The sequence below is a fragment of the Tamandua tetradactyla genome, chromosome 2 (genome assembly GCF_023851605.1).
Source record: "Tamandua tetradactyla isolate mTamTet1 chromosome 2, mTamTet1.pri, whole genome shotgun sequence".
In the NCBI taxonomy this organism is placed as follows: Eukaryota; Metazoa; Chordata; class Mammalia; order Pilosa; family Myrmecophagidae; genus Tamandua; species Tamandua tetradactyla.
Window position 1 is genome coordinate 24,541,933 of NC_135328.1, and position 27,377 is coordinate 24,569,309.

The 27,377-nt window shown below is 34.9% G+C and overlaps 1 protein-coding gene across 12 annotated transcripts in view; it reads left to right on the top strand.

The window, feature by feature from the left end:
- Positions 1-24,721, top strand: part of FSD1L (fibronectin type III and SPRY domain containing 1 like) — a 135,109-nt gene extending 110,388 nt beyond the window's left edge. The window contains exons 10-14 of one of the 12 annotated variants that reach the window (XM_077140952.1): positions 783-883; positions 1,384-1,635; positions 13,083-13,171; positions 18,070-18,188; positions 20,836-24,718. In XM_077140952.1, the coding sequence (XP_076997067.1) occupies positions 783-883; positions 1,384-1,635; positions 13,083-13,171; positions 18,070-18,188; positions 20,836-20,872 (598 nt within the window). In that variant the 3' untranslated portion in view covers positions 20,873-24,718. Of the gene's footprint in view, positions 1-782; positions 884-1,383; positions 1,636-13,082; positions 13,172-18,069 lie in introns of all 12 variants that reach the window. The other 11 variants (XM_077140890.1, XM_077140901.1, XM_077140909.1 and 8 more) reach the window with 11 other exon arrangements.
- The last annotated feature ends 2,656 nt before the right edge of the window (positions 24,722-27,377 follow it).

Here is a 27,377-nt window from a genome sequence, read left to right on the forward strand (position 1 = left end):
TGCTTGGGAGGGGTGCAAGAGAGGTGGGTTGTGCTGCACTTGGGGTGGGGTGTGGGGCAGGTCCATGCACTGGCGGCTGGTGGGGTGGGGGCACCTGTAGTACAGGGAATGGGAGCTGGTGATGGGGTTCAGGGGTGTGGGGTGGGGAGTGAGTTGCTGGTCACAGGGCTGCGCTGGTGAGGGTAGCATGCCCAAGGAACACAGCCTGGCTTACTTCCTAGTCCTGCACTCCCATCCGTGCAGTTCCACGGGCTCTGCACCTCTGTCCCAGACTCCAGCTTTCTGCCTCTCAGTTCCTTGGCCTCTGCAACCTGGGCTGCCTTGTGTGGTTCAGAAGGCTCTCCCAGGTCAGCTGCACTCCCGAATTGCCACCTAAGTCACCCTCCTATCCCATCTTTAACTTTTCTGTGGAGCTGGGCTAATGTTGAGCTACTCTAGTTGGCTATCTTCCCAGATGTCTAAGTCATTACGGTTTTTGAGGTATTTTTTATTTTAGTAATATTTGTGCCATTGCAACATTGTTTTCTTATTTCAACTGTGTTATTGGTATAAGCCTTGCTCCGTGTGTGTAACATTAATGCTTTCTCCTTTGTGTTGATAATTTCTTGTATTTGAGTGTTTATAATTGACAATTTTCTTTAATAAGTTATTCAGATAAATAAAATGTTGCTATTTCTGCATTATAATTAAAGCCTTTTCAAAAGTTCCTTTCATGATTTGTGGTTTTACGAAACATTTACAACATAGATTATTTCTTTTTCTTTTTGTTCCTGTTTATATAGAAGTGGAACGCCATCCCCCAAACGGACATCTGTAGGCTCCAGACCACCAGCAGTAAGAGGCAGCAGAGATCGTTTTACTGGGGAATCGTACACAGTGCTGGGTAGGATAAAACATAATAGTTCTTCATGGTCTCATTAAAGGCATCACAGTCACACTGCAGGGGCTTTCCATTCATTTAGGGCTTGAGTGATCGCTTGTGTATTGAATGAATCTTTGCAGATGTTTCTTTCTGTTGAAGCCTAATTACTTGGGGGGAGGAGGGGAGAGTGGAGGTTCAAACTGACTTAATGCTACTTTTAAAACTCTACTTCCAGCTTACATAGTGCTCCGCATGTATTACCCTTGAGGGTGTATATAGTAAGGAGGAAAAACTTAGTAACATTTTATATTCAGAAAAATATTAATAGGCATAAAAGTAAAATTATAGCAGGTACTCTGTATTTCTTGTCTTTGTGCTAACATGATTCTCATAGAAAGAGTATTAGAATCAAATGTTTTGTGCTATTTTGTGCAGTGAATGATAGGTAAAATACTATATGCCTACTTAGCCTTTTCACTTGGAGAAGAGAGAATCAAGTCTACTTTTCTAATCTTTTGTAGGAGACACTGCTATTGAAAGCGGACAACATTATTGGGAAGTCAAGGCACAGAAGGATTGTAAATCCTATAGTGTTGGCGTAGCATACAAGACTTTGGGAAAATTTGATCAGTTGGGAAAGACAAATACTAGTTGGTGTATCCATGTCAATAACTGGCTACAAAATACATTTGCAGCAAAACATAATAATAAAGTCAAAGCCTTGGATGTTACTGTTCCTGAGAGAATAGGTGTATTTTGTGATTTTGATGGAGGTAGGTTTACTTTTTTTCTCCTAAGTCATTCCATCATAGTTGCTTGTAATTCATTACTTTTCATTGCTAATCATCTTTTACAGAATTTACATTAGTATTATAATGTTGTTTTTAACAACTAAGATTTGGTCATAAGCATAATCTCAGTTCTATGATTGACTGGAAGGAAGTTAGATGGCTGACATCATCTATAGCACACTAAATAAATCTGAGATTTTACTCATTTTAGTCTTCAGACCTGTGTCCTTCTATCCATTTAAATTCCTTCCTTACCTTCTTTTATCACTTGTAAAGAGTGGTGGAATTAGATTTTTCAAATTGAAATAGACCTTAGACATTACCTAGTACATCTGCCACCCAGTGTAAAATCATTATTACACTATTGCTGCAAGCAGTTGCCCCTCCTATGCTTGAAATATTTTTAATCACTTTTTATTGTGAAATATATATACAAAAAAGGGATAAATTTCAAATTACATTTTTTTTTTTTTTTTTTTTTTTTTTTTTTTTTAAAGGAAAGACAGAGAGAAGGAAGGAAGGATAGAAGGAAGGAAGGAAGGAAGAAAGGGAAACATTTTTAAACATTTTCTTGTTTTATTGTATTCTGTTTCTCCGTTTTTGTTACATGGGCTGGGGCCGGGAATCGAACCGAGGTCCTCCGGCATAGCAGGCAAGCACTTTGCCCGCTGAGCCACCGCGGCCCTCAAATTACATTTTAACAAGTAGTTGTAGAACAAATTTCAAAGTATAGTGTGGATTACAGTTCCACAATTTCAGTTATTTCCTTCTAGCTCCTCTAAAACACTGGAGACGATAAAGAGATATCAATATAATGATTCAGTATTCATTCTCATTTGTTAAATTCTGTGTTTGTTACAATTCCTCCTTTTTGTTTGATCCTTCTTCCAGTCGTTGGGGATATTTGGGCAGTGACCATTCTAACTTCTTCATGTTGAAAGGGGGAGTCGACATGATGGGCTGGGTGGATGCAGCTGGTTGATGTTCTTGGAGAGACTGGTACTTCTGGGTTTCAGGGCCCGTTTGGTATAGGAACAATCTGGAGGTTTTTGGTTTCTGAGAAATAAATAGTGAGTGGAGCTTTTTACAAAATCTCAGATGGAGTCCTGAGTATTCTTTAGAGTTTTCAGGAATACTTTTGGCTGGGGCCTGGCATACTGTGACAGCAGTATCTAGCTGAAGCGCTGAAGCTTGTGTAAGAGTAACCTCCAGAATAGCCTTTCCACTCTATTTGAAATCTCTTAGCCACTGATATCCTATTTTGTTACATTTCTTTTCCCCCTTTTGTTCAGGTAGGCATTTTTGATCCCATGATGCTAAGGCTAGGATCATCTATGGAAGTCATGTCCCACATTACTAGGAAGACTTACATCCATGGACATGATGTTTCATGTAGAGGGTAGGGTAATGATTTTACTTGCAGAGATGAGCTTAGAAAGAGAGAGAGTCCACATCTGAGCAACAAAAGAGGTTCTCTGGAATTGACTCCTAGGCAAAATTATAGGTAGGCTTAACTTCTCCAGAACAGATATAAGATTCATAAGAGGAAGCCTCAAGTTCAAGGGCTTGGCCTGTTAACTTGGAAGTCCTTAATGTTTGAGAGACTCTCAGGGATTTCCCAGGTGGGAAAGTTTAGTAGTTCTATATTTTTTCTAAAATCCCTCAAGGGACTTTGCCAGTACTTTTTAATTATCTGTCCGATATACTCTAGAATTTATGTGGATATTACATTAAGCTGTACAGTAATTGCAAGACCTCCTTTCCAATTCTAGGCTCCATGTGTTTAGATTGTTTAAATGAACTGGCCAGACAAGTTAGAGTGTGTGCTACAGAAAATTTAAGTTTTGGACAAAACAAACATCTTTTCCTTTTGTCTTATATAGTAGGTGAAGTTCTAATTTAGACAGTATCATCCTTTACCCTGTATTCTGATTTACCTTAGTCCCAACCAGATCAACTTTCTTTTTATCTCTAATTGAAGCCTCATTTCTCTTTTGGCTTCTTTAATAGTTGCTTTATGGAGCACTTCTGAGTTTCAGAGCAGCAGACACCAGCTCTGAGTCTTACGTGTCACATAGGTATCCAAAGTTCCAGGGAAATACTAGGTTATATACATAGAGCACAGCATCTCATAATTTAGAAATAACATTTAAAGCTCAAGAATATATGTTACTGCTGTCTAGGCCCCAATTTTCTTCAAAGTATTTTAAAAAAAGAGACCATACAGTATTTGTCCTTTAATTTATGGCTTATTTTACTCGGCATAATGTCCTCAAGGTTCATTTACTTCGTTGCATCCCTCATGACTTCGTTCCTTTCTGTAGCCACACAATATTCCATCATATGTATACACCACAGTTGTCCATCTGCTTCTCAGTTAATGTACTCTTTGGCCACCTCCATCCATTGGGTATCATGAATTATGTTGCCATAAACATCAGTGTGCAAATGTCTATTTGAGTCCCTGCTTTTAGTTCTTCCAAGTATATTCACAGTAACTGGATTGCCTAACCATATGGTAACCCTATATTTAGTCTCCTGTGGATCAACTGCATTCCTCTCTGGAGGGACTGCACCTTTCTGCTACCCTACCAACATTGAATAGGTATACCTCTCTCTCCACATTTCCTTTAGCACTTGAATCTTTCTGTTTATTTATTTTGAATTTGCAGGTTTTGTTGAGAAATATTCATATAGCATACATTTATCCAAGATAAATAGTCTGTCTCACAGTGTCCTCGTTTAGTTGTACAGTTATCATCATTGTCAATTTTAGACAATTTTCATTGCTCCAAAGAGAAAGATAATATATAGATGCACGCATACCAAGGAGAAAATCCAAAACTCCTCTTAACTCTTACCCCACCAACCCAATTATTTATCCCTAGTATTGTTGTGGTACTAGGGAGGTATTTCTGTTAAATACAGACCATAGCATGCAGTAGAAGTTTTTCCTATATGTCTCTCTATTATCAACTCTTTGTACAAGTGTCATACTTTTCAAGTACTTCATGTAAGAACTTATTTATATTTGTAGTGCTAATTGGTGAGATACATGGCTCCAAACAACCCCTTTCAATCATATTCACCTTCAATACAGCATTATTACTTAGAATTCCACTAATGAACTACCATCACCTCTATCCATTTACATTCACCTTAGTTAATAAGTCTGTACATATTAGGTAACTGTTTCCCCTTCTCTGGCTTCTGTAATCTTTAGGTCCCTTGTAGTCTACATTTTAAGACTTTGAGTTTACATTTTCCAGGGGGTTCATGTTAGTGAAATCATACTATATTTATCTGGCTTATTTCATTCAGCATTATATCCTCAAGGTTCATCCATGTTGTCATATGCGTCAGGACCTCATTTATTCCTACTGCTGCATAACCATTGTCTTTATAAGCCACATTTTGTTTATCCTGTCATCTGTTGATGGGCACTTGGATTGTTTCCATCTTTTGGCAATTGTGAATGATGCTGCTATGAAGATTGCTCTGTAATTGTCTGTTCGTGAATCTGCTTTCAGCTCTTCTGGGTGTATACTGAATAGTGGTATTGCTGGGTCATAGAGAAACTCAATATTTCTTTTTCTGAAGAACCATCTGTCTTCCACAGCGGCTGTACAATTGTATACCCGCCACAGTGAATAAGTATTCCATTTTCTCCACATCCTCTCCAGCATTTGTGATTTCCTGTTTGTTTAATGGCATTCATTCTTTTTTTAAAATTAATTAATTAATTTTTAAATATAATGTACAAACGCGAACATTCTTACTATATGATCATTCCATTCTTGATATATAATCAGTAACTCACAATATTGTCACATAGTTGAATATTCATCGTCATGATAATTTCTTAGAACATTTGCATCCATTCAGAAAAAGAAATAAAAAATCATACATACCATGCCCCTTACCCCTCCCTTTCATTGATCACTAGCATTTCAATCTACTAAATTTATTTTAACATTTGTTCCTCCTATTATTTATTTATTTTTAATCCATGTTTTACTCATCTGTCCATAAGGTAAATAAAAGGAGCATCAGACACAAGGTTTTCACAATCACACAGTCACACTGTGAAAGCTGTATCATTATACAATCATCTTCAAGAAACACTTCTACTGGACCATAGCTCTACGTTTTTAGGCACTTCCCTCCAGCCTCTCCATTATATCTTAACTAAAAAGGGGATATCTATGTAATGTGTAAGAATAACCTCCAAGATAACCTCTCGACTCTTTGAAATCTCTCAGCCATTGACACCTTATTTTGTCTCATATTCTCTCTTCCCCCTTTTGGTTGAGAAGGTTTTCTCAGTCCCTTGATGCTGAGTCCGAGCTCATTCTAGGATTTCTGTCCCATGTTGCCAGAAAGGTTTACACCCCTGGGAGTCATGTCCCACATAGAGAGGGGGAGGGCAGTGAGTTTGCTTGTTGTGTTGGCTGAGAGACAGAGGCTACATCTGAGCAAGGAAAAAGGTTCTCTGGGGGTGACTCTTAGGCCTAATTTTAAGTAGGCTTAGCCTATCCTTTGCAGGGTTAAGTTTCATATGAACAAACCCCAAGAATGAGAGCTCAGCCTATTGCTTTGGTTGTCCCCACTGCTTCTGAGAATATCAGGAATTCTCCACATGGAAAAGTTGAATTTTTCCCCTTTCTCGCCATTCCCCCAAGGGGACTTTGCAAATATATTTTATTCAAGCAAAAAATGTTTATTTGGCACAAAATTTATATTTTGACTAGTGCGTTTCCTAATATAACTTATGTGGATAGTTTAATGGCATTCATTCTTGTGAGGGTGAGATAATGTCATTGTGGTTTTGATTTGCATTTCCCTTACAGCTAATGAAGATGTTCATTTTTTCATAAGCTTTTTTCCATTTGTATTTTCTCTTCAGAAAAGGTATATTCATATATTTTGCCCATTTTATAATTGGGTTGTTTGTTCTTTTGTTATTGAGTTGTATGATTTCTTTATATATTACTGAATATCAAACCCTTATCAGATGTTTCCACATATTTTCTCCCATTGAATTTTCTGCCTCTTCACTTTTTTGACAAAAGTCCTTTGAGGCACAGAAGCATTTGATTTTGAGGTATTCGCGTTTATCTTTTTTTTTTCTTTTGTTGTTTGTGCTTTGGGTATAAGGTCTAAGAAAAGCTCCTGTTGCTCAGGCTTGAAGATGTTTCCTGTATTTTCTCGTAAGGGTTTTATGGTACTGACTCTTGTATTTAGGTCTTTTATCCCTTTGAGTTAATTTTTGTATAGGGTGTGAGGTGTCAGGGTCCTCTTTCATTCCTTTGGCTAAAGATATCCAGTTCTCCCAGCCCCATTTATTGAAAAGACTGTTCTGTCCCACTTCACTGGATTTGGGGTCCTTGTCAAAGATCAGTTGACCATAGATCTGGTGGTCTATTTTTGAACTCGCAATTCAATTCCATTGATCTATATGTATGTCTTTGTGCCCAAACCAGGCTGTTTTGGCCACTGTGACTTCATAATAAGCTTTAAAAACATGAAGTATAAGTCCTTCCAGGTTATTCAAAGTCTTTCCCCCTTCCAAATAAATTTGATATGCTTTTCCTAGTCTTCAAAGTAGGTTGCTGGAGTTTTGGTTGGTATTATATTAAATCTGTAGATCAATTTGGGTAGAATTGATGATATTAAACTTTCCTATCCATGGACATGGAATGTCTTTTCTACCTATTTAGATCTTTGATTTCTTTTAGTAATGTTTTGTAGTTTTCTGTGTACAAGTCCTTTACATCCTGGTTAAATTTATTCCTAGGTATTTGATTCTTTTAGTTGTTATCGTGAATGGAATTTTTTAAAAATTGTCTCCTTAGGTCATTACTTTTATAGTATAGAACATTACTGATTTTTACACATTCATCTTGTATTCCACCACTTTGCTGAATTTGTATATTAGCTCAAGTAGGTTTGTTGCAGATTTCTCAGGATTTTTCAAGTATAGGATCATATCATCTGCAAATAATGGAAGTTTTACTTCCTTTCCGATTTGGATAACTTATATTTATTTTTCTTGCCTGATTGTTCTAGCTAGAACTTCTAGTATGGTATTGAATAATAGTGGTGATGATGGGTGTCCTTGTCTTATCCCCAATCTTAGGAGGAAGGCTTTCAATCTCTCACCATTGAGTAAGATGCTAGTTGTGGGTTTTTCATATAGGCCCTTTACATATTCAGGAAGTTTCCTTTAATTCCTACCTTTTGAGTTGTTTTTTTCTTTTTTCAGGAAAAGGATGCTAAATTTTATTGAATGCCATCTCAGCATTAATCAAGATGATTGTGTGACTTTTCCCTTTCGATTTCAGTACAATACAATGTGTTGTATTACATACATTGATTTTCTTGTGTTGAGTCACCCTTGCATGCCTGGATAAACCCCACTTGGTTGTGGTATATAATTCTTTTAATGTGCTTTTGGATTCGATTTGCAAGTATTTTATTGAGAATTTTTATGTCTATATTCATTATGGAGATAGGTCTGTAGTTTTCCTTTCTTGTAGTAGCTTTATCTAGTTTTGTTATTAGAGTGATATTAGCCTCATAAAATGAGTTAGGCAGTGTACCTTTTCCTCAACTCTTTGGAAGAGTTTGAGCAGGATTGGTGTTAGTTCTTCTTGGAATGTTTGGTAAAATTCCCCTGTGAAGCCTTTTGTTCCTGGGCCTTATTTGTTGTTGTTGGGAGGTTTTTGATGACTGAATCTCTTTACTTGTGATTGGTTTGTTTAGGTCTTCTGTTTCTTCTTGAGTCACTGTAGGTCGTGCGTGTATTCCTAGGAATTTGTCCATTTCATCTAAGTTGTCTAGTTTGTTGGCGTATAGTTTTTTAAAGTATCTTCTTAGGATTTTTATTTCTTCAGGGTTCAATTAATGACACCCCTCTCATTTCTATTTTTATTTATTTGCATCTTCTCTTTTTCTTTGTCAACGTGGTTAAGGATTGATCAATTTTATTTGTTTTTTCAAAGAGCCAACTTTTGTTTTTATTGATTCTATTGTTTCTTTGTTCTCCAGTGCATTTATTTCTGCTTAAATCTTAATTTTTCTTCTTCTGTTTGTTTTGTGATTAGTTTGCTGTTCTTTCTCAAGTTCCTGCAGGTGAGCAGTTAAGTCCTCTATTTTTGCTTTCTTCTTTTTTAATATAGACATTTAGGGCAGTAAATTTCCCTCTCACACTGCTTTTGCTGCATCCTGTAACTTCTGACATATCGTATTCTCATTTTCATTCGTCTCCTAATATTTATCGAATTCCTAGCAATTTCTTCTTTGGCCCACTGGTCATTTGAAAGTGTGTTTTTTAATCTCCATGTATTTGTGAAAGGTCTGGTTCTTTGGTGATTATTGTTTTCCAGCTTCATTCCATTGTGGTCAGAGAAAGTGTTTTGGATAACTTCAGTCTTTTTAAATCTATTAAGACCTGTTTTGTGCCCCAGCTTATGATCTGTCTTGGAGAACATTACATGAGCACAAGAGACAAATGTATAATCCTGGTGTTTTGGGGTATAGCAGTCTATATACATCTGTTAGGTCTAATTAATTATTTAGGTTTTCTGTTTCCTTATTGTTCCTCTGTCTGGTTGTTCTGTCTATAGAAGAGAGTGGTGTATTGAAGTCTCCCACTATTATTGTTGAAACGTCCTTTGCGTCCTTCTATTTTGCCACTTTTTGCCTCATACTTTGGAACTCCTTCATTGAGTGCATGAACATTTATGATTGTTATTTCTTCTTGGTGAATTGTCCCTTTATTAATATGTAGCATTCTTCCTTGTCTCTTATGACATCTTTGCATTTAATGTCTATTTTGTGTGATATTAGTATAGCTACTCCTGCTTTCTTTTGGTTATAGCTTGTGTGGAATATCTTTTTCCATCCTTTTACTTTTTTTTCTCCTTCTGGCTATATACCTGAATTGCCAGATCATATGGTAGTTCTTTATCTAACTTTCTGAGCAACCACCAAACTGTCTTCCACAATGACTGCACCATTCTATATTCCCACCAACAGTGAATAAGTATTTATATTTCTCCACATCCTTCACTTTCAGTGTATTTGTATCCTTGGGTTTAAGATGAATCTCTTTAAGCAGCATATAGAGGATCGTATTTTTTAATCCATTCTGCCAATTTTTATTTTTTAATTGGGGGGTTTCATCGATTAACATTCAAAGTTATTATTATAGTTGTAGTTTTTAAATCTTCCATCTTATCCTTTGGTTTTTACTTGTTAAATCTATATATTTTCCCTCTCTCTCTTTTTATCCTTTTACTCTTACTTATATACTTCAATTCTGTGCCTTCCTCCATACCTTTCTCTCCTCTCTCTCTCTCTCTTTTTTTTTTCTCAGCTGACAAAACTCCCTTTAGTATTTCTTGCAAGGCAAGTCTCTTGTTAGCAAATTCTCTCAGCATTTGTTTGACTATGAGCATTTTAATCTCTCCCTCACTTTTGGAGGACAGTATTGCTGAATAAAGAATTCTAGGCTGGAATTTTTTCTCTTTCACAATCTTAAATATACCACTGCCTTACTGCCTCCATGGTGGCTTCTCTTGTAGGTGGTGGATTGCTTTTCTCTTGCTATTCCCAGGACTTTATGCTTCTCTCCAGCATTTAATAGTCTGATTAGTATGTGTCTTGGAGTGGGTTTATTTGGATTTATTCTATGTGCGTTCTTTGGTCTTTTTTGATTTGCACATTTATGTCATTTTTAAGTGTTGGAAAGTTTTCCCCAGTTATCTCCTCAAATAGTCTTCCTAGCCCTTTACTCTTCTCTTCTCCTTCTGGGACACCAATGACTCCAATATTTGTGCACTTTGGGTTGTCTGTCATTTCCCTAAGATCCAACTCATTTTTTTCCATCTTTTTTTGCCATTTGGTCTTTTGTTTGTTTGGATTTAGTTGTCCTATCCTCTAGTTCGCTTATTCTTTCTTTTGCTTCTTCAAATCTACTGTTGTGTGTCTCTAGTATATTTTTTTATTTGACCTAGAGTATCTGTCATTTCCATAAGGTATGCTATTTTGTATTTATTCTTTCAAATTCTTTTTTATACTCTTCCTGGTATCTTCTTGATTTCCTTTATGTCTTTAGCCAACCCACTGAAGTTATTTAGGAGATTTTTATGAACATCTTTGATTAGTTCCAAAATCGCTCTTTTTTTTTTTTTTTTTTTTTGCTGTTTTAGTTCGATCATTTGGGCCATTTCTTTTTGCATCTTTATGTTCTTTGTGATTTTTTTCTGACTTTGTGGCATTTGATTATCTCAGTAGGTTATTTTGAAAGTTGATGTTCCTCTCTTGTCTAAGATTTTGTAATTGCTTGGATTTGCATTGAAGGTCTCCTTTTTCACTTGGTTTGTCATTAACTCCTGCCAAACCAAGGCCAGGACTTCATGTAGGAGGTGCAACTCTAATTTATGATCTGTTAAAAGCTAGGGAGAAAGGCAGTTTGCCAGAATGCACTTTCTCTGTCTTCCTAGCAGATGGCACTGTTGGTCCACACTTCCCTTTAGGCCCTTCTCTTCCTGACCACATCAGCCATCCAAGCAGAATCAAGACCAGTCAATGCCACAGGTTTCTGGGTACACTAAAAGTCCCCAATCCTGGGGCTGTCGATGGGCAGTGGGTACCTCACTAAAGAATCTGCTTGTGGGCGGGCCGCGGTGGCTCAGCGGGCAAGAGTGCTTGCCTGCCGTGCCGGAGGACCCCGGTTCGATTCCCGGCCCCAGCCCATGTAAAAAACAAACAAACAAACAAAATATAATAAAACAAGAAAATGTTTAAAAATGTTTCCCTTTCTTCCTCCCTTCCTTCCTTCTCTGTCTTTCCTTCCTTTCCTCCCTCTCTCTAAAAAAAAAAAAAAAAAAAAGAATCTGCTTGTGGGCACAATGTATCTGGTGGTCCACAGGCTCCCATGTGGAATGTCCTGGGGCTTTGGAACCAAATATTTCAACTTCCCCTGTTCACACTGGTCTTAGAAAACTGTAGTCATAGAATGAGAATATAGTTTTAGAAATACTAGAAGAAGGGTTTGAGGTGGAAGAGATTGGATGCATGGATAGTATAAGACGCTTCGGTTGATAGTCTAATCATTGAAGGGTTTGAACTTGCCTATCTCTTGTGTTCTCATGGTCTGGCCTGTGTCCTCTAGTAAGTGTTTGTTGAATGATTGGTAATGAGGGACTGAGCAAGAGAGGGAATAAAGAGGAAGAATGGATTTGATGGTGTGAAAGTAGAATTCATGGGACTTGGTAGCTAAATATGGATTGTGGGAAGAGGCAAAGAAGAGTTGAAGACGACTGAGGTTTCTGAGGATGACTGTGTCTTTAACATTATAGAGAAGATGAAGATTCCTGGGGGAAAAGTGAAGTGGCAGCAGGACAATCACCTGGCTTGGCTGGGAGGCAGTCTGTAATTCAGAGCTAGAACTCAGGAGAGAAGTGGAGCTGAAGCTTAATATCTGAGAGAGCATCACAGAGTGGCTACTTGAGATTGCCAAGAGCAGTGTAATTAAGCTTTCTGCTCTGCTGTTTACTAGCTTTGTGAACACATGTAGGTTGCTTTCTATTTGGAGGTAATGCATGTAAAGCAGCCAGCACTTGAATAGTAGGCATAAATTTTAGCTTTTTTCCTTCTACTTCTCTGTTTGGTGGTAGTTGATTTATTAAGGGACGATTGTTAATTGTAGAAAGAGAAGAGGGCCTGGACAAATCATCTACATGTAGAATAGGAGTAGAGGAAGAGACAGAAGTTATCTTCAGGATTCGGATATAAACCAAGAGAAAAGCAGTGGGAGGAGAATTTAAAGACGTGAGAGCAGTTGTAACTGTTAGGTTTAGAAATTAGGAGGTAAGAAAGCAAGATTGTTTTAGTGGCATGGACCTCTTGAAAGATAAACGAAACTGTAAGAGGATTTTAAAAAATACTAAAGCTGAAGTGGTGATAACTATAATATGATTTCAGAGTCTGGAGTAATAAGTATGGCCTCAAGTAGTAAGAAGATAAACTTTAATAGAGTAAACCTTAAATGGTGATAGGATTTGTGTAGAGACACTGGTTGTAGTATAAATAAGGAGGAAGGAATAACTGTGTTTTTACTGGCTGAGACCATTTGTTAAATAATGATAAAATAAATAGTTTATACAGTTGAATAAATCAGATAGTGCCAGAAATGGATAATCTTGAAAACCAGGTAAAGAAAATTTTGGCTTTTATTTAAACATGCTTGTTATTGATTTCCAAATGAGTATTAAGTCCTGTCTTTATAAATGGTAACAAAAAAAGAATGCCCAAATATGCATTTAATTATTACTTTTATGCATGTCTGTATGTTAGGCCTAATTAAATGTTTTATTTATTTTTTGTATAATAAATTAGGCTTGTTTTTTTCTTCTTTTTAGGTCAACTTTCTTTCTATGATGCAAACTCAAAACAGTTGTTATATTCCTTTAAGACAAAATTTACTCAGCCAGTTCTACCTGGTTTCATGGTTAGTACCTAATTTATATTTTATTTGGTTTGGAGAATAAGGAGAATAATTTGTGCTATATATTTGAAGTAGCCAATTTCCTTTTTTCTTCATAGTCCTCTCCTTTTGCCCAGTCCACCCTCCGTGATAGGCTGTATATTTTTGGCACATTTTATTGAAATGATTGTTAATATATAAAAGTACATAAATCACAAGCATGCTGTTTGATGAATCTTCATGAAATTGAACTTCGCACCTAGATGGGAATGTTACCAGAACCTCAGAAGATTCCTTATGCCCACTTCTAGCCTCTAATGGCTCGCTCCCAAAGAGGAACCATTATTTTGAGTTTTAATACTATAAATTCACTTTGTCTCTTTCTGAATTTTAATAAATGGAATCATATAATATGCTTTTGGGCTCAGGTTATGTTTGGGCTTATGGAGATTTATTTGTCCATATATTAAGATGTGGTTGTGGTTCATTCATATAAGATGTGGATGTAGTTCATTCATTCTCTTTGTTGTATCGTTTTCTATTATATAACCATGTCACAATTTATCCATTCTATTTTAGTTGGATAACTGGGTGGTTTTCACTTGGAGGCATTTACACATAGAACTATTGGGCTATTCTTTTTCATGTTTCTTGGTGAATATATTCATATATTTCTACTGGGTATATACCCAAGATTGGAATTGGTAGGTCATATTGGTATGTTTATAGTAAACTGTAATAGGTATAGTTTGGAACCGGTTTTCTAGAGTGGTTGTACCAATTTACCACCAGCAGTATGTAATAGTTGGGGTTCTTCCAGTCCTTCTCAACATTTAGTTTTGTCTGTGTGTTGTTATATTTTTTAGCCTTTCTAAGGCTAAAATACAATGATGTGGATTGCATTCTTGTTTTAATTTGCATTTTTTGGTGTCTATTGCTGTTGGGCACCTTTCCATATGTTTATTGACTGTTTGGGTATATTCTTTTGTGAAATGGCTGCTCAAGTCTTTTACCTGTATTTCTGTTGAGTTGTTTTCCTATTTTTTAGTGATTGATTTGTAGTCCTTTATGTAGTTTTTTGTCAGATAAATGTATTGCAAATATTTTCTTCACTCCGGCTTTTCTTTCCTCTCTGTTATTAGTGTCTTCTGATGAACAAAAGTTGTTAATTTTAATGTTGTTCACTTTTTTTTTAAATCATTTTTTTTTCATTTATGGTTAGCACTTTTTTGTGTTCTGTTTTAAAAATCTTTATTTGCCCCAAGGTCATGAAGATATTCTTGTGTTTTCTTCTAAAAGGTTTATCTTGAACATTTAGATATAGACAGTACTTACAATGCAAATTCAGTGTTGAATTCATGTATAAGGTATGTAGGGTAAAGATACATTCTTTAATTACATAAGGGTATCCAGTTATTCAGTACCATTTACTGAAGTAATCATCCTTTTTCCATTGTGTGCAGTGTCACCTTTATCAAATCTCAAAAGACTATGTGTGGTCCCAAATTCAGGTTGATTTACATATGGAAAATTCATGTTTCTCTACACAAAATGAAATTTGGTCTTGTATTTTTTTTTTTCTTTTAAATGCAATTTTACTGAGATAATTCACATACCATACAATACATCCAAAGTATACGATCAGTGGCTTACAGTATCATCACATAGTTATGCATTAATCACCACAATCAGTTTTATAACATTTTCATGACTCAAAAAGAAAAGAAAGAGAAAACTCAAAACATCAAATGACCTCTACCCCTCCATCATTGATTCCTATTATTGGTGTCATACGTTTGTTACTGTTGATGAAAGAATATTAAGCTTTTACTGTCTACTATAGTCCATAATTGGCAATAGGTGCGTTTTTAAAATTTTCCTTTTGTTAAGCAAATGTTACTGTTTTTCCTAACACTTGATCCTCTGCATTTCTATATAAGGTTGGGCTGCTGTGCAGACTTCTGGGATCCAGTTGAAGCCACCATTATTCCTTATTATGGGTGCTACCTCTACAAATCTGGATGGTAGATCCATCTACAGCCTTGGTAGAATGTTTTGTGTGTGTATTCTTCCATCATCACCCCAAATTGTAACTCCCCAACTCTGAGGAGCAATGTGGTGCTTTTAAATCTCACAACTGATAATTATTCACTCTAGATATCTTAAAATTGATTTAAAATAATGCTTGTAACCAAGGCTGTTAATTTACATTATAAAGGAAGAGTGATTCATGAATAAAGCCATTGTTCATAGGTAACTACTTAGAGATATCGAAAGTGATAGTTCTCTTCTTTTTTTTTTTTTTGCCTACAGATCTCTGCTGCTGTTTTGTGGGGTATGTGGGGTTCATTTTTTGGCTGTTTTTCCAAATCAGTCAATCAGGGATAAATTGTTTATATATGAAACTCAAAAAATTAATCCTTTCCCCCAAGTCTTATGTAGGCTTTTCTTAAAGGGTAGATTTCATTTTAAATTTGAGTCTGTCTCGTGGATATGTGGTGAGTTTATTGAGTTTTCATTCCAAATAATGAAACTTTAATTACATTAGTAAAAGTCATAAGATGATTTATGGAATATATTTTCCAACTGGTTAAAGTTTTTTTTCCTTTCATGGAAAGCCTGCTTTTAAAGTACATGACTATTAAATATTTTGCATACAAGATTATGTGCTTTCTTTTTAAAATCACATTAATTGATGTGTTTATAGTAGTGTATAGTTCTATGGGTTTTGACAAATGCATAATCAAGATACAGAATGTACCTGTCACTGTAGAAAATTCCTTCATGCCCCTTTGCAGTAAGGCTCTCCAGTCACCCCAAGTCCCTGGCAACTGCTGAGCAGGTTTTAGTTCCTATAGTTTCCCTTTTTCCAGAATGTCATATAAATGGAACCATACGGAATGTAACCTTTTTATTCTGTGGCATAATGCATTTGAAATTCATCCATGTGGTTGCATGTATCAGTAATCCTTTTTATTTATTTTATATACATATGTATATCTAAATAGGTGCCACAGTTTATTTATCCATTCACAAGTTGAAAGAATTTGGGTTATTTCCAATTTTTGGAAATTATGAATAAAGTCACTATAAACATTCGTGTTTGGGTTTTGGTGTGAATGTATGTTTTTGTTTCCCTTAGGTAAATATACTGAAGAGTATTGTTAGATCATATGGAGAGTATATATTTAGCTTTAATAAGACTCTAACAAAATGCTTGCCAAACTGGGTATACCATTTTGCATTCCTACCATCAACATATGAGAGCTTCCTACATCCTTTCCTTTGCTTAGTATTGTCCAATTTTAATTTTTTTGTTAAGCTATTTTAATAGTATGTATGGTACTTCATTGTGTTTTTAATTTGCATTTTCCTAATAACTATGATGCTAAGCATCTTTTCATATGCTTATTTTCCATTCATATCATTTCTTTGGTGAAGTCTCTATTAAAATATTTTGCCCATTTAAAAAATTGTTTTCTTATTATTGAGCTTTAAGAGTGCTTTATATATTATTGATATGAGTGTTTTGTTATTTGTTTTGCAAAAATTTTTTTCCTGGTCTGTAATTTGTTTCCTTTTCTGAACAGTATCTTTAAAAGAGAAGTTTTTCATTTTAATGATATCCAGTTTATTTTGTATCTTTTATGGATCATTCTTTGCCTACCTCAAGGTCGTAAATATTTTCTGTTTTATTTTATAAATTTTACGGTTTAGGTTTTACATTTAAGACTGTGAGCCCTTTTAAGTAACTTTTTGTTTGTGGTATAAGGTATGAGTTGAAGTCCAGTAGCATTTATTGAAAAGACTAACTTTTCTCCATTTATGTGTCTTTGCACCTTTGAACTAGATGTTTTGAGTAAATATTTTTCTGAGTACCTTAAAGAATTTCCAAAACAGTCATGCAGTAGTTTTACAGTCAGAGAGCAACCATTTTACATTTTATAAAGCTACCATTACTGAACTTAAATTGCTGAATTTAGTTTTGAAAATGTAAACTCATAATTGTATAGTTATGAATTTCACAGGCCAGTAAAATCTTTGGTAGAATACCTAGTTACTTAGTAAGTATTGAACACTGAAAAATATAACTGAATATGGAATACTTAAGCCATTTCTGGAATTTCCCATGCTTTGTGCTTGTATTTGCTATATATATACATGGCAGTTGCTGATTAAAATTATCCATAATTTCGTATTTTCTCTTGACTCTGTTCCAAAGCAGTTATTTTTTATTTTATTGAATCATAGCTTTGGTTCATAAGCAAAGCATGTGTATTTTTGTAAATTCATTCACATTTATGACATTTAATGGAATATGGCACATTTATCTGGATATTGCCATTTGTTTTTTTCTTAGAGTCCTTCTTAAAGAATTGTAAGAGTCATAGTTAACAAGTAGGGGAGAAATGGCAATTGCAATGGATTTTGAATAAAGGGGTCTTAGATTCTTATTGTCTCAGGCCACACTTCATTTTCAAAATATTAAACAATAATCAGGATAGGGAAGTTGGTTCTTTGTTTAGAAATTTAGGAACAGTAGTGATAGCCAATATCTTTTGCTTGCATTGGATTCTCTCAGTTTTCGTAGCCCTGAGTTCCCTCTCATGTGTGCGGCTCCAGTAAGTTTTGCTCCAAAGACCTCCTTTGTCCTTTGTGGTTCTAAAAGACTCTGAGTTAGCCTTTTCACTTATTCTCAGATCAAATAGAAGGTTTTCGACAAATTTTGAACTACTAGGCCATCTGCTTTCCTACTTTGTGCCTAGTAATAAACTCTGTTGTTGAAAAAAAAATGTGAAGGTTTTCTATTTGGAACTTGGTAATGTTCATATATACGGCATTTTATCTTTCAAATAGAAATTTAAGGATCATTTAAGTTCTAATTTGATTTGAAATCTGACTGAAGTTTCATCTTTTTTTAGGTATGGTGTGGTGGACTTTCTCTGAGTACTGGGATGCAAGTTCCAAGTGCTGTGAGAACACTTCAGAAAAGTGAAAATGGATTGACTGGTTCAGCTAGTAGCCTCAACAATGCTACTCAGTAATGCTTACCTTCATTTTGATTGGGAGGCTTTTTCTGTGCAGTTACTAATCACAGAAATTTATGAATGGTGGAAATCAGGATTGCTACCTTCTGCTTTAAGGCCTGGAATCTCTTAGCATTAAGCATTCATTATGAAGCATTCGCAGGAACCTACTGTGCAATTTCATAGAAGCAAGCAGATATTGAGCGAGAAACTGATGTTTAGAAGAGTAAATGGAGAAAAGGCAGTATTTCATTCTACACAGAAACTTTTTTTTTTGTTTCCTGGATTGCTTTTGCTCTTCTAATATGTTGAATTACATATGGTAGCCCTAGGGCAAGCTTTTAAGTCTTCCTTTTTTCCCTTAATAATTCTATTTCATAACTACCTATTATTTAGTTCTTACTCTGAAGCCTTAAAAATACACAGTCCTTTAAATTTTTAAAAAATTGAGACCATTGGATGGGGATGCTACAAAGGTCTTACAATGGTTTCTGTTTCCCCTTTTATAAATACATTTAGTTTTGCTAAATTGTCTTTTGTTTATGAGACTATGTCATTTTTCTTTTCCAAAATACTGTGGAATTTCTGTTGTGCTTATAACTCAAAATAGAGAGTGGATAGGGAGAGTTTTTAGACATAGTAGCTTAAAATCCCCCAAATTTCAGTTTGTGCCTATTGAACTTAGGTTGATAAAGGGATATTCTTTACATGTTGCTCTGTTTGGTTAGACTTCTTTTCATTCAGTCATTTTGGATGAGTAATATTTTAAAAACCCTTATATTTTCTCATTGTTTTCTAGTTTGGTCTCACCTTTAATAGTTACCCTTGGTAAAATTTCAATGTGAATTTTGGAATAACCAATTATTATACTCATTTTTTACATTTCTAGTAGGAATGATAGTTTATTAAAGTTATGTAGAAGGGCAAAAAAACCTACACACTTCAGCTTTTATCAAAAAAGGGTAGGTTATCAAGAGAGATAACTTAAAAAGTATTTTAATGGAGTAATTTTTAATAAGGTGTGGAATGATTTAAAGTACTGTTTTGGAAAAAAACTATGTAGCACTAAATTGGCACATGAGTTTTTCAAGCATAACCAGTCAGGTTATTTTTCTCAATACTTTTGCTACATTCATTTGCTTTATAAAAAGATGTAATTTTCCCAATGATTGACATAAAATAATCTTTCCTAAATTTAGGGAAATTGTGTTAAACAATGAACAAAACCTGTGGTTATTGAGAAAAACATACCTATTCTTAAAAATGGATAAGAAATTTGTAACACAAGTCCTTTGAGCCAAACCAAAAGTGTTAATTACTGTATTTAAGAATTCCTTGGGCATTTTAAAGGGATCTAAATTTATATTTTAATTAATTTTTAAAACTTTTAATTTTTCTTGTTGACTTTCATTGTCATTTCAAATATCTTTTGCTAAGACAGCCTTCTCCTACGAAGTGGCACTTGAGATACTTTCCACAGAAAGGCTTGTGGAATAGTAATAGCTCATTCTCTCCTAAAGTTTACTGCTTACTGATAAGATGTTTTGTTTCATTGGTAAAACACATCTAAATAAGGAATTTTACTGGTATTATTTTCCCAGGGGACATTCATATCTGCAGTATTATTCGATGTTATTTTGTTAATTCTAAAGACTATAAGGCAGTTTAGAGAATAAAATATGTCAGTTGATGTTCTTTTGCTTCCTAAAACAAATGTAATTTTGTTTTTGTTCCTCATAGAGAATTTTGAAAGCAATTTTAATATGTTCTGATGCCAGTAGGTTTATTCCAGGACCTAAGGAAACAGAAGGTTATAAACCCTTTTCATAGACTCAACCCTGAAAGCAGTAATTTAGTGGTTGAGTTACTTTATGTGAACAGCTACACAGTGCATTTTAACAAAAATGACACAGAAAAAGCCAGAAGTTCTTGTATAAATTTTTTTACTGTTATGTTTTATAAATTATAATTGCGTCTTCTGATTAATTCAGTGCCTTCTTCCTTGAAACATGTTCTTTCTCCATGCCCCATGCTGTTTCAATTGTTATTTAGGCCAGAGAGCATTATGCTATATTGACAAGCACCTTCTATTACAGGGAAATCGGGAAAATGAAATATTAATCAGGGGCTGGAGGAGTGCATACGATTCTCTCCTGTGCTTATGCCATCATTTGAGACCCTTCATAAATAATTTTCTAATATTCATTTGGAAAATATATTAATTTCACCAGGGATGTTTAATTTATCAGAGGTTTATAGTGATATGAATTGAGTAAATCCAGAGTTCAAGTTCTCATCACATGTAAATCTTGATATTAAATTATGCTACTATTACTTCAAAGTAAGAATCTGAAGTTTTCCTCTTGCTGTGCTTCGTCTTAAAGATCTGTAAAATTAAAGAATAGAATATGCATTTTTAAATTTGTTTGAAGTTTGTTTTTAAGTTAAAGAAGTTTGCCACCCTCATTTGCAAACTAGAATATAATCAGCAATTGTGCCTGTTTATGTAGTCTCAAAATAAGGTAACTATTAACCTAACAATAATACTTAGCATTCATATTGACTTTTGAATTATTATTATTTTTTTGCTAAATTTAATACATTGTGGAAAGTTGTTATACCCTTTCAAACACTCTGTTGCTTTATTCTTTGTTTTCACAGATCAAACATGATTGCTTTCCATAAAGGAAATGCATGAGAGGTTAACTGTAATGGGAGTATCACAGTGGTAAAAGACATCGTTTTATAAAAACATGCATTTAGTGTTGCATTTCTCTTTTAATAGTTGTAGTCCAAACTGGTTTTAATAAACTGGATAAAGAAATGAAGGAGCTGCCTTAAGCACTTTAGAAAAGGACGTTTTAATTGATTCTTTGCGCTAACCATGTCATATGTGTCTTTAACTTTTGGTAAATATGTACATACCAAGCATTTCATAACTGAGTGCACATAGCAAATTAACACAAAGCAACTCTTTGTGTGTTCCAGGTGTAGGAAAACAAATTCGGAGTATTAGGGCCATGCGTGTCTGTACATGGGCTTTGATGGCATCTGTACCATTTTGACAAACTGAACTGCTGCTGTAAATCTGGGCTTGGCCTACTTTATTCTTCAAACAGTACCTTTCCCCCATGTTATCTCTAAAGAGCCATATTGGCTTGCTTTCACTTGCGCATTTATGAAAGTAAAGCATGAATGGTATCATGTATAATTTGATTTTTTGTGACTGATCCTTACTTTAAATAAAAGTAAATATTTATATTGGAATCTCTTAATTAGGCTAAGACATTCTATTTCACGATTTATCTAGAATCAATTATTCCCTATATTTTTTAGTTGTTTCTTCTGGAAACAACTGGAAAAGAATATATAGAGAAAAAGATTATTTCAACAAGTAGTAATTTTTGCAATGTGGGCTTCTTCCTATAAAATATGTGCTACGAGGCTAAAAAATTATGGACTTTTTTCAGATCATCAAATATATTTAATAATTCTAAAGAAAAAAACATGGTTATTAGATCAGTGTTCATTCACTGAGTAATTCATACAATTTCACTGTTTGTGATGTAGCAGTCACAATTTGATTTATATACAGATTTCCAGAACTAATGAAGTGTGATTTACTGCGCATATAGTTTTGTTGCTGAGCAGTGTGACAGAGTTTGCAGCTTAATGTTTTGGGTGCACAGGTGGTTCAGTGGTAGAATGCTCGCCTTCCATGCAGGATACCCAAGTATAATTCCTGGACCATGCACCTCCCCCAAAATAAATGTTTTACTAAATCCGAAGTTTAAAAAGTAATTTTGTTAAGTTACTTTTTTTGGGGGCGTGCATGGTCTGGGATTTGAACCTGGGTCTCTACCACTGAACCACCCATGCACCCTGTTAATAGTTTTTAACTGCATATAATGTGGTTCACTTTTACACAGTCACATAAAATGAATTTAGAAAAGTTTCTTTCTTGATTTTATTTTTACACTGGATGTAGGGGAGTAGATGGTCAGCATAAATTCACTCAGCATCCCAGTAAACATAAGATTATTGCAGTTATACGTTTCATAAAACTGACACTAGTGCATTATAAGTGATCATGAATGTGTTCTTAATCATCATAGAAATATTACCTCATGTTTCAGTGTAGTTTTAGTTTTGTGTATATCTTAAAGTATTCACATTCTGCAAATTTTTGTGACCCTGATGTCACATATGATAACTTTGTAACTTGGAATATTTGATTAACCTAAATATTCCAAGAATTTTGAGTAAGTTGGAAATTTAAATGGAGAACATTTAATATATATTATTTTCATTGAAAAGATACTGTTGGACATGCCAGATAGAGGTTATTATTAGCTTATAAATAAGTACCAGAAGTTGCCATAGTTCTTTTCTCCTCAGACTTCCTAATTATTAAACTGAAACAGTATTTGTTATTTCTGGTTCAATAAGATACTGGCCTTTGATTCATAATCATTGAAGGTTTATTAGTTTAAACTGAAGTTTCTCTTACTGGTACCTGTTCAGTATTTTAGTAAAGGACATGTAGAGGATTTCACAGCATGTAGGGCAGAAGGTAGGTGAATGTCTTTTTTTGGCTTGGAGTTAAAGTTTGGGCCTTTTTAAAAAATAAGTCAAATTGTAAGTGATTGGCAGTAAATGATATTTTTATTAGTATTGGAACTTTTTGGAGACCGTAATGTGGTTATGAGAATGCATATTTAAAAAAAATTTTCCAATATCCCTAAAATACCAAAGAATTGAGTTTAATTTACCTTTCAAGGGTGTCTCTTTAAAATCAAATATATAACTAATTCACATCATAAAATATATAATAGCTAAAGTTTTGGAGCAATTTTTATGAAAAACCACTAGTGTTTTAAATCTCTGGAATAAAAAATGTTAGCTTGCATTTAAAATTAATCCCCTTAGCTCTACCATATACTGTATTTATGACCACTACATAGATCATTTGTCTTTGGACCTCCATTGCCTTATTTACAAAATAATTGTAACTTGTTCAGCCTACCTCACAGGGCTGTTGTGAGGACCAAAATGAAACAGAGTATGTGAAGTTCCTTCAGAAAAGTACAGTGCTGTTTAAGATATGTTTAGTAAATAATGGATTTAAGTATTTGGATGCTTCTAGATGGCATTTACATTTATAGAGAATATGCTTAAAATTGGTGTCCTCTGGTGTTAACTACCGTAAAATCAGATATGATTTAAAAAAACAAAAAAAGGAAGAAAAGTTGTGAAAGGCTTAAGTGAAACAAAAGTAAGAGAAAAACAAACAATTAAAATGCCCTTAACATTTGGTTTATTCAGTTTGTGTATGACCTGTGGCTTTTTTATATGTTCTCATTTACCTTTTATACTGTATTAAAATTTTTTAGAGCTGTGGAATTTCTCCTACAGCATTTGTGTGTAGAATAGGAGCAAACAAATGAATTAAGCTATGAGTCCACCCAGGCACTTGCACTTTCAATTTAGGACTGCTCAGTGCCACATGTAAAGACTGACTTTGGCCTAAATGAATATTTCCAAACAACTAAATGTTTCACTGGTTTGTTGCCATTGTTTAAACCCATGATGTAAGGTGTACTGATTGAACATCTTCGCATTGTTATTAAAAAAAAAAATAATATGAAACATTTCAAACCTTGTTAACCAGGACATCATTTAATATCTCTCCTGATATACTTGTTTTGCTTTAAAATTGGATTTATTAAATTTTATGTGTTACCTTAATTTACAAATTATTTGGTATGTTTGTTACTTGGACTTGGTTTTGCTGCACAGTTCTGATAATAAAATTTATAATTCCTCAGGTTTAATCTTTAAGTTTTGGATGAAGAATGTGAATGAACTACTTATGATGTACTCAGTGCTACAAAAAAGTGTTTTAATAAGCATATTGTCTCATTTTCCTTCAAAACATGACAAAACCTTTTAGACTTTCAAATTGTTTTTAATTTAAAAATAGGGATATTCAGAGTGGAATAACTTGTATCTTGAAATGATTGTATATTCTGTATATTATGACTGAGGAAAAAGTTTGCAAAAACACCTGGAATATGTCATCTAAAAATTAAACCTTTTTTCCTGCTTTCTTTTGCTTTATTACTTGCATTTATCAATTCTTTAACTGAATATCTGCAATATGCTATTGAAAATATCTTTAAAAGTCCTAGTCCCTTTTCCCAAAAAGCTTACATTTTAGAGCAATGCTATTAATAGAATTTTATGCAATGATGGAAAGTTCTACATTTGTGCTATCTAGTGTGGTTGCTAGTATCCATGGGCAGCTACTGAGCACTTTAAGTGTGGGTAGTATGGCTAGGAAACTGAATTTTTACTTTTAATTAATTTCAACTTAAAGAGCCACTTGTTAATAACTGCTGTTTTGGACAGTGCAACTATAGATGGAAGGTAGCACATACTATAACTTAGGAAACTATAGCTCAGGGACGTAAGTTTCTGTTTGGAGCTTGTCATATATTGGTTTACATTTTGGTAGATCATAACTAAGTCAGAACTAGAACCAAATCTTTTTAAAACTTGTATTCTAACTTGAAACCAGGTTAGGAAAAGAAAATAAAAACATATCATGTGACCAGACAGGACTGGAACTTATGCAACTAAAATCATTTCCATGAAGAGAAGAATGAGTCATAGGGAGAAAAGTGTGACAAAGATGTTAAGAAACTAGTATACTCATATAAGAGATGGAGTGTGAATGGGTGCAGTGTTTCTGGGGAATAAGTTCATTTCAAGATTGAACACTATATTCCATTTCTAGGTATATCACTTGTATATATACTTAGAAATAAGCCAATACCATTGTAACATAATTTATGATGGCAGAATACAAGTATCCTTATTGTTAATTGGGGACACAAATCTGAATGGACTTGGAGGCAAATTTCTTTCCGCTTTTTGGCAGCTAAGCAAAGAATTGGCTCAGTAGGCTTAAGTTATCTGAGTGAAAGAATGAGCTGCCAGATTTTTTAAGGCCCCCCCTTCTTAAACTTGCTGCTCCAGCAAGCTGCCATTGTGTAGTTATCTAGATGTATCCTTTACCTTCCCTCCTCCTTTCTTAGATGTAGACCACTGTGGAAGGTGGGTTCCTCAATTAGAGCCCTTACCTTGGTATATTGTTCCTGTTCTACCTGGTTTGAATCTCTTAGAGATAAGTACTCCAGAAATTGTATGCACGCTGCTACTTTTCTGTATATACGTTTTTCCCTCACTAAACTCATTTACACTACATGGTTCTAGCAGTATTTTTATATCCCTCTTCTACCACATCAACAGAGCATGATCAGATTATGGTGCTACCTTCTAATGCTACAGAGCCATTAAAGGATTCCCAGTTAATGGACGGTTGTTGAAGTCGTGCACCAGTACATATAGTATGATACCGTGGGTTTGTGTGCACATGCACACTATGCTTGGGCAAGAGGGATCCCTATCTTGACCCCCACTATAACCTGACTGTGCCTCTCCCTATGGAAGGAAAAACTGAAGGGGGGCAAATCATTCACACTAGAGGACTAGTTGGGGAGTGCTAGGCTGAAGCGAATGGAATGCCAGATCCTAGCCACTTTGTTGGTTTTGAAGGCTTAGGTTACAGTTCATCTACCTTGTTCAGATGAAACTCTTGTTTTCAAGAAGTTAATGGTTTGTTTTTATTTCTTCTCGTTTACCTTTCTATGGTTCACTACACAAGTCTCTGAACGTATAGACTTTAAAACTCAGAAAAGATTTTGCATTTGATTAGGATTTGTTTTAAATACGAAGTACCTGTTTCTTTTTCCTTGAGCATTGATAAAAAAATACATGTTGAAGTTGCATATCTTATATCAAACTAGTTTGCCTCCAAGATAACTAATATCTCCTTTTAATCTATTTTAAATATATTTATGTTACCAAATTGTTCTTTGTTCTTTTTCATAAGTTAATACAACTCTTAAGGATTCTGTTTTTAGTAAATACTGACAGCAAGCTTTACTTAGTAGCTTGCCTCAGTTTGGCATACAGGGTAGATTCTGCTTAATATAACTTCTTTTTTGCTTAAAGCATGTGCATGACTATTAGAGCTTTGAAGTCCATTTAAAAGTGCCTAAGTTATAGAAGACCAACCTATCATACCTAACAAGGACCCCTGAAAATTTTAGTACTGAGACTGTATGTAGATCTCAGTTGTTTCCTGTAAATTGATCAGTGTCTGGAAAAAAATTACTGAATGGTTTGCAACTTTGTACAACACACACAAAACTGAAGAGGCCAAGGCATTGTGCCCACTTGGAGTTCACATTCTTCTATCCTTTCTATACTACACACCAGATAGCCTGGACCCTAGAATTCCCTGCCTGCACAGCCCCAAGCTTGCTTCCAGGACCTGTGCAGGCTTCTTCCCCAAGTCTGTCTTGAAGAAAGAATGCACTACAGGTGTACATGCCCTATACTCTAGGGATGGCGGTTTGTGGGGAGTGTGGATGGAGCTCAGATTTGCAAACTAAGTGTTTACATGCATTTAAGCCCAGGCCCTTGGGGCAGAATGAAGCTAGACGTGAAAAAGAGGGGACGGAGTGGGTGAGGTAGGCTGTCATTTCGAGTACTTGACGTGAGCCTGAGAATTTCCAGTTTGAACCTAGCTTTCTATTTCTAAGAAGAAATATTTGACAAGGTAGAGAGACATAGCATTTTAACCGGTCTAAACTATGTAGATACTTAAAATATGCCAAGGTTGACCTCCATTTGTACCTTTGCCTAGGCCCTAGAAATGCTTTAATAATTACTCTGCGAATTATAGTCTTAAAGAAACAGGTCTGGAATTGCATATTTCCTGCCCCCCTTTTTTTTATAACTGCCCGCTGAAGCTTGGATATCATGTAGGCACCACAACCTCATGAGCAATACTGAACGCGGATATTTTCTTCGCCAATTATTGGTCCCAGCCTATCCCCCATCTCAACTGATAGCACCCCAACAGAATTTAGGAAATTATTCTGAATCCCTCTCTGCATAGGAAATGCACTAACTAAACATATATCTTCGTTGTTGATCTAAAATTCACATTTAGGTGGCGTCCTGTATTTTATCCAGCAAGCTCACGCTCTGGGAGAAAACAGCTGGTACATATTCACTTCATTGTCCACGGTGAGATGTTTACTTCCTAAAATCTCAGGTCGCATCAATGT